Source organism: Lactuca virosa, chromosome 9, assembly GCF_052849685.1.
Source record: "Lactuca virosa cultivar CGN04683 chromosome 9, Lactuca_virosa_CGN04683_v6, whole genome shotgun sequence".
NCBI classification, from domain to species: Eukaryota; Viridiplantae; Streptophyta; class Magnoliopsida; order Asterales; family Asteraceae; genus Lactuca; species Lactuca virosa.
Window position 1 is genome coordinate 59,288,537 of NC_136434.1, and position 8,073 is coordinate 59,296,609.

An 8,073-nucleotide genomic window follows, 5' to 3' on the forward strand; every position below is an offset into this window, starting at 1 on the left:
ATCCGACAGATAATAGGATGTGTGTTCTCCGCTTCACTTCCTGTTCCTTGTTTGGTTGTGGGCTTGGAACGGATTCACCCACTCTATTATCTATTCGATTTTAGATATATATAGGTTCAGTATACCTAAAGTCCTTTAAGTTTATACACAAAGTCAACGCACAGTTTTCTAGTACAAAACATACTTTCCAAATCAGAACTTTTGGTATTCAAAACTAGAAATTTCCAGTAAAGGGTTTAATACATTTTATTAAACCAGTATAAACTTAAAGGACTTTAGGTGATTGACTCTATAATACCTTAGTTTATACATCATGGTTATATATCATTAATACCCAACAGATAGTTGGATGTGTGCTTTCCGCCTTACTTCCTGTTCCTTGTTTGGTTGTGGGCTTAGGGCAGATTCACCCAATTAACTATCTATTCGATATTAGATCATATATAGCCAGTATAAACTAAGTGATTATAGAAGTAATCACTGTGGTCACCATTTTATTATAAGAAATAAGGGTTTTCTTAAAGAATATTTTCATTAAATATAAAGGAACTATTACAATTAACTCCATGAGTAACAAGTGAATACGCCAGGGTTATATACAACAATGAACTAACAAACAATGGGATGTGTGCTATCCGCCTTACTTCCTGTTCCTTGTTTGGTTGTGGGCTTAGGGCAGATGCGCACAGTCGATTGTTTGTTTACTCTGAGTTTTATATAACTTGTATCCATTTAGTACTCATAGAAAGGTTTGTAGAATCATTTTTACGTATCTTTCATCAAAGTAGGAAATATAGGATTTTCTAGAGGAACAAACGAACTTTTCTAAACAGAACTTATAACTTACTACATTTCAACTACATTTTTCAACAACTTTCTACAACTTACTTACATCACTAAAATCTTATGAACTCACCAGCTTAATTGCTGATCAACTCTTTCAAATAACTTGTATTCTCAGGAAACTAGTAGACAGGTACTCGCTCTGGGAAATCAGAAGATGGAGCAGTATAGCTTCAAGTCTTGTTTTGTTATTTGCATATGTATTCTTAGTTTTGTGAACACACACTTTGTAAACACTTTCTTTCTAATGAAATGGTTGTTCATTACTTGCTTACTATGATACATGTCTTGTGATACTAAACATGACGTCCTCCATCCCCGAACGTTTCCGCCGTTCCGGTTTTGGGGTGTGACAGTATCGGTTTATGCATATGTGATTTGTATGTGGGCGGGGCCCAATGATTGTGCAGTATGCTATTATCTTTGTGATTTCCGCATATGTTTGAATGTTATATGATTATATGGTTATATGTTTAGTGGGCGGGGCCCGTATCTCAGTGGACGGGGCCCGTTATGTGAGTGTGGGCAGGGCTCGCATCTCAGTGGGCGGGGCCCGTTATGCAAGTGTGGGAGGGGCCCCGTTATGCAAGTGTGGGCGGGGCCGGTATCTTAGTGGGCGGGGCCCGTTATGTGATAAGTCATGTATGGTGTGTGGTATATTGGGGAACTCACTAAGCTCTGTGCTTACAGTTTTCAGTTTATGTTTCAGGTACTTCAGTTTTCAAATGGAAGAGCTCGGGATGGTTGTAGGGCACACACAACATGTTTCCGCATTCTGTGAATTATTCTGATTTAGTGATGTTTTGCTAAATCTTGATTACCTCGGTTTTATGGAGATGTTATGTATTAACGATTTATTGAACTAAAAGAGAAAATTTTATGTCATTATTTTTGGGACGTTACATGGAGGTTGGGAGTTCGACTCTCGCAAGCACTCTTTAAAAAATATTTCCTCATGTGGAGAATCTCTCTGGAATTCCTATGGGGTCGTCTCTGCCCTATTGAATGATTCGATCTCGGTGTCTTCGTTGAAATAATACGATGAGGTTTCCGTTGAGACATGTCGTCGTTCCAAAAAAAAAAAAATTTGTTATATATGTTACTATTAATGAAAAAAAAGTCTCAAATGAATCTAATGAGATTATTATGGATTAAATTATTTTTGAGATTGAAAATATTTCTAACAAAGAAAACATGAAAGCTAAAATTATATTCAAACATAAATCAATGTTTGGAAGTTGTCATTCTGTTTTGATCCTAAAAATATTCTAAAATATGAATCAAACTTAAACCATTGTTTTTCACCTGTTATAATCATCGAACATTCTTCAAATAAAATTTAATATGCATTTTCAGATATCCTTTCTTTTTTTTGACAAAAATTAAATGTTTTCTTCGTATTTTAATATTGAAAACTATCAAAAACACCTTAAATACAAAAAAAGTTATGAGATTGGCCGAAAAAATGTCATATGTAAGAGTTTTCTTAAAATAAAAAATAAAAATTAAGAGTTTTATCGAGAAATATAAAAAATTAGAAGATTAATGATAAACTTGCTAAAATAGTGGAATAAAAAGATAAAAATATATATAATGGTTTTTTATGAAATATTTTTTTTAGATTTAAACAGATTTTTTTTTTCAATACAAATGTGAAATGCCCCCCTATAGTTTTTACATAAAGGATAAATACATGGATTTTGGGTAGATAGATGATAGATCCATCATCCAGTCCATCTAGCGGCCATGAGACACGGTCTACGTATTCACACGAGAAGGTAAGGATTCTCGTCTTTTTTAATTTTTACATCTCTCACTCACTCATTGATGACAGTGCGTTTTTTCCGATCTTAATTCTCTCCTTCCCTCCCTCCCTGCGATTGCGATTCTATCTCACCCCCACCCCCATTTTTGGATCTTTCTTCAAATTTTATCCTTTTCCAAACATTTACTTCTTCATATATTCAATCATATCCCGGCCCTCTTTCCTTCCTTCTTTCTTTCTTTATACATTAAATTATATATATATATGTATGTAATCCACAATCCACATACATACATACTTTCCTCATTTGACCACTCATCTCATTAATTATAGATGTATACCTGTGTTGTATCTGCATACCAGTAATTTATATCTATCTATTTCATTATATTACCTTCTCTCAATCCTTTGATCTGAGGTACACACTGCTTTCATTTCAATTCGACTTGTTTTCAATCAGTTCCAATTGCTCCAAACCCAAAGTTCCAACAAATCCTCGACTTGAAAAGATTATTCCGTGAATTGTTGATTGAATACCTAAATTGATCGATTCCATTTCCTTCTGCATCTCTTATGGTTTTGGTTTTGGGAGAGAAAAGGTGATTTGATTTGATTTGTTTGCATGTTGGATCTGTTTCTCTCTTGGTAGATTGAATCGGTACACTCCTTTTTCTCTCGATATATATCTTCCTTCTTCATCATACATCTGATTTGTTGTTGATATCAAATGAGTATCATCTTCGAAATCCAAAGAATCATCCGTATCTTAATGCACGAGAATCTGTAGATGAATTGTTGATTCAGAGGAACGACGCAAACACGAAGGGTTTCGTGTCTGTAAAAGGATCTGTAACGGATCCATCAACTGAAAATAGGGGGTTTGGTTGCACGGCTGTTCTGGAGTGCATATTGAGTATTATCAGGGCCCTAAGGATGGGGTCCTGCTTATCCGGAGAAAGCAGGAGCCCTCACCCAAGCTCTCCATCACCGACTTTCAGTATCAGAAAGAGGAAAAACGCTAAGAAAAAAACCTCCCGGAGCTCTTCTTTCAATTCCCAGAGGGAGGAGCACCTCCACCGGATTCCCGGAAGAATGTTCTTAAACGGATCTAGTCAGGCCGCATCACTCTTCACCCAACAAGGCAAAAAGGGTACCAATCAGGACGCCATGATTGTTTGGGAGGTTTGCCCCTATCTATCTCTCATTCTCTTCCATGATTCTTCTTTGATTATATGATTCTGATTGTTTATTTATTTATTTATTTTTTAGAATTTTGGATCAAGAACAGACACGGTGTTCTGTGGTGTTTTTGATGGGCATGGGCCGTTTGGTCATATGGTTGCAAAAAGAGTGAGGGACTCTCTTCCTTTAAAGCTGAGTGCACATTGGGAACTGAATATAAAGGGAAGTAATGATGTCCTACGAGAAGTCAACCTTAATCATGAAGTAGAAACTCCATTAACTGGTGATGATGATTCCAGGCTTCTCATGGATCTTGAAATCAATAAGAATCCTGAGAAATTACAGTCCTTGAAGGACACGTTTTTGAAGGCGTTTAAAGTCATGGATAGGGAACTCAGAATGTATGCAAATATCGATTGCTTCTGTAGTGGGACAACTGCAGTGACTTTGATTAAACAGGTATGATATGAAAAAGTTTATAGTTTTTTTGTTGGATTTGAAATTGATAGTGAATGATTTTTTTGTTTGTTGTTGTAGGGTCATGATCTTGTAATTGGAAATGTTGGAGACTCGAGAGCGATATTGTGTACAAGAGATAATAAAAGTAATTCTCTAGTTGCTGTTCAGTTGACTGTGGATTTGAAACCAAATCTTCCAGGTTCCTTTCTCTTTTCTCTGTTTTTGATTCAGAATCAAATGCATTTGGAGTTGCTAATTTGATGAGAGCTTAAATCAAAATGATTGATTGATTGTTTCAGCTGAAGCAGAACGAATCCGTAGATGCAAAGGTCGTGTTTTCGCTCTTCAAGATGAACCGGAGGTGACTAGGGTTTGGCTACCCAATAACGATTCACCAGGTTTAGCCATGGCGCGTGCATTCGGCGATTTTTGCCTCAAGGATTTCGGCCTCATCTCCGTTCCCGATATCTTCTACCGCCGTTTAACACAAAACGATCAATTCGTCGTCTTAGCATCAGACGGGGTACAATTTACAAATCCTTAATTTCTCACCATTTCCAATCAGTTTTTCATGTTTTTTATTTGAAAACGATTGACAGATCTGGGATGTGCTTACGAACAAAGACGTTGTGGACATCGTAGCTTCTGCTGAATCACGTTCATGTGCGGCTAGGGCGGTGGTTGAGGCGGCGGTGCGGGCATGGAAGTACAGGTATCCGACTTCTAAAGTGGATGATTGTGCAGTCGTTTGCCTTTTTCTTTCCCCGCATTCGAACAATAATATCTCGACGGCTTCCGCCGCTGATCTGGTGGATAAAAAGGAGCCGATCTCTTTGGCGGCGGAAGAAGGAGCCGATGCAGATGATGAGCTGGCGGGAACGCTAGACGAGGACCAGTCGACGATGGAGACGGAAGGTGGAATTGACTGGTCTGCCCTTGAAGGCGTGGCACGTGTCAACACATTGTTAACTTTGCCGCGGTTCGTGCCGGAGGAGGCCGGAAAACAGCCACCGGGAAACAAAAAGACCAATTGAAGACGACAGAGACGGACGGATTCTTGGAAATTTATTTTCGGATGCGTTTTGATTTTTTGTTCATTGTTGTGGTTTGTTTGATTAAAAAAACTGAAAATTGAAAAGGGAAAAAAGATTAAAGAACAAAAAGCCTCGACTATATTAGAGCGTTGGGGCAGAATCGTAATTTTGTAAAACCAGCTCTTCTTGGGTATATTTTGTTTTCTGTTTTTTATTTATTATTTTTTGTTATATTCAAACTGTGTCATTTGTTAACCAAAATAATATTGTTACATCAGAGGTTTTGTGTTTTTCTGAGTCAATCTGAATTCGTTTAATGTTTTCGTAATATAGATTTCGAATTTGGTGAGTGAAATATTTGTATCGGGATTTAATTCGTATATGTTCAATATCTTACTGAGTAGGAGGTCAAATACCAAGTGAAATATGTTATTTTTATAAAGGCAATCAAATCACTGAAAAGGTTTTACTTAGAACGTTTATGAAGACAACAAAGTTGTTTGTTTGCTAATTACTTAGGTGTTTAAGATTGCTTTTTAAATTTACATGTTAAGTTAACTTTTTAGAAAAATCAATAAGTTTAACTTTTTGGAAATATCAATAAGTTAAAAAGATGTTTAGAAAAAACCCTTTTGAAATCACTTTTTGGCAAGGGAAAAAATGGAGCTTTAAAGAAGTGACAAAAACATGTTTTTTTAGGAAACTCATTTTTTTTAACAGCAAAATATTTATTAAACCACTAGCAAGAAGCTAGAGGAACAGAGAAACAAGAAACAGAACGAGATAAAACCAAACTACATGTGCGACAAAGAAAAAAATACACCACGATTCCCGGTTCAAGACAAAACCATTCCCTTTATTTTTAATCCATAAGAAAGCCAATGTTTTTATGTCTTCAAAAACCTTTAATGGAGATGAGTGTAGTTTGTTGAAGATCAAATCATTCATTCCTCTCCATATTCCCCATAGGGCAGTTAGAAAGATAGCATGCAAGACCTTTTGGTGAGATGCCCTTTGAAAGTAATTGTGTTTTTTCTTGAGAGAGAAGATTTTCAGTTGATGTGGGATGAGTTACATTCACATCACACCATGTTTGTATTAAGAGCCAAATCTCCTTTACCCATCGACAATCAAGTAGAATGTGAATGGAAGATTCCACCTCCAACCCACAAGATTCACACAACATCGAGTCCATTCTAACACCTCGCTTTTCCAGATCCATGTTGGAGGGTAAATGGTTCAACACAGATCTCCATCCGAAGAAGTTGATCTTAATTGGGACCAATTTATTCCAAAAATGTTTATATGCTAACGGAGTGCATACATTAGATTCCCACAAACCTATGAGAGAGCTCACAGAGAACTTTCCGTCCAAGTTGTCGAGCCATTTCCAAGTGTCATTCGAGTTATGGAAGACAGTCACATTAATCTCCGGTGTACATCAGTTTAGCTCATCCAGTTCAATCAAAGATCTGGGCAGCCGACTCTAACTCCATAAGCAAAGAGGTACGCCATCTGATTTGGTGCATCTATCCATAACTGTGCATTGTTTTATGGATTCTAATTTAAACACAGATGGGTATTTCTCTTTCAAAGTATAATTACCCAACCATTTTTCATACCAAAATGATGTCAGTTTCCCACACCCAAATTCTTTTTTAAAAAGGGCTTGCAAATCAATGTTATGAACCTGGAAATTAGTTGTAATACTTACAATATTCTTCCAAACCCCAGAAACCGCCAATCTGACAGGAAACATCTTCTAGGATCTCACCATTCCATGTATTGAGACAATCACCTTTGACCAAAGGGCAGATGGTTCTGTTTTCAATCGCCACAACCATTTAGAAAGCAGTGGGAGGTTGGCAGCTCTCAAACTTAGTACTCCTAGGCCTCCAAATTTTTTTGGAGTTAATACATTGTCCCATGCTATCCAACATATCTTAGAACCCGAGTTGCTTCCGCCCCATAAGAACTTCTTCCTTATTCTTTCTAAGTCCTCAATCACCTTTAAAGGCGCTTTGAACATTGAGAAATAAAATATCGGTAGACTCCCAAGCACCGAATTAAGAAGTGTAATCCTTCCTCCAAATGATAACGTGTTAGCTTTCCATGACGACAGTCCGTTGGAATTTTTCAGTGATGGGAGCCCCATATTTAATGGGTGACCTGTTGGCACCCACCGGTAAGCCCAAATAGGTGAATGGGAATGAAGATGCTTGGAAGTGGAGAAATTGAGCAAATGATATGATTTCATTCTGATTAACCCCAACACTAAAACTTTACTTTTTGAGAAATTGACCTTAAGCCCAGATGAGAGATGAAAACATCAGAGGATTCTAGCAAGGTTAAGAAGATTGATTCTTGACCATTCTAAAACATCCCAAAAATACGGTCCAAAATTTTTGTTTTAAAACCATTATTTAAACCATAAAACATCCATCATCATAATAAAACAAGAACCATGTATCTCAAAAACATCATGCAAATAATGTATCAATATCATATAAGTAATCATCAGAGTCTAAAACAATCCCAGGCTGAAACTGTGGTGTGTGCCATGCGATCATCCCGAGCCCTTCCCCTTGCTAGTGGAAGTACCTGAAACCAAAACTGAAATCTGTAAGCACGAAGCTTAGTGAGTTTCCCCAAGCTACCACAGACCATACACATAATCACATACTGGGCCTAGCCTACTGCATCGGGCCCCGCCCAGCATCGGTCAAGTCGGGCACCGGGCCCCGCCCGACATCGGACCGAAGTCCGGCATAACTTGGGCCCCGCCCGACA

General features: G+C 37.5%; 1 protein-coding gene across 1 annotated transcript; it reads left to right on the forward strand.

Moving 5' to 3' along the window:
* Positions 1 to 3,264: 3,264 nt before the first annotated feature.
* On the forward strand, positions 3,265 to 5,560 carry LOC145136621 (putative protein phosphatase 2C 33). Its single transcript, XM_079070732.1, has 5 exons — positions 3,265 to 3,790; positions 3,878 to 4,249; positions 4,328 to 4,448; positions 4,549 to 4,772; positions 4,849 to 5,560. Exons 1-5 carry the CDS (start codon positions 3,542 to 3,544, stop codon positions 5,281 to 5,283), a joined length of 1,401 nt encoding a protein of 466 aa, XP_078926858.1. The 5' UTR covers positions 3,265 to 3,541; the 3' UTR covers positions 5,284 to 5,560.
* Positions 5,561 to 8,073: the final 2,513 nt, after the last annotated feature.

Bases quoted from the DNA above. Each gene is read 5' to 3' on its own strand.
- LOC145136621 (XM_079070732.1), top strand. From the start codon at position 3,542: ATGGGGTCCTGCTTATCCGGAGAAAGCAGGAGCCCTCACCCAAGCTCT. The intron at 4,250-4,327 runs GTATGATATGAA...TTGTTGTTGTAG, and splicing joins CAGTGACTTTGATTAAACAG to GGTCATGATCTTGTAATTGG. The intron at 4,773-4,848 runs GTACAATTTACA...AACGATTGACAG, and splicing joins TCGTCTTAGCATCAGACGGG to ATCTGGGATGTGCTTACGAA.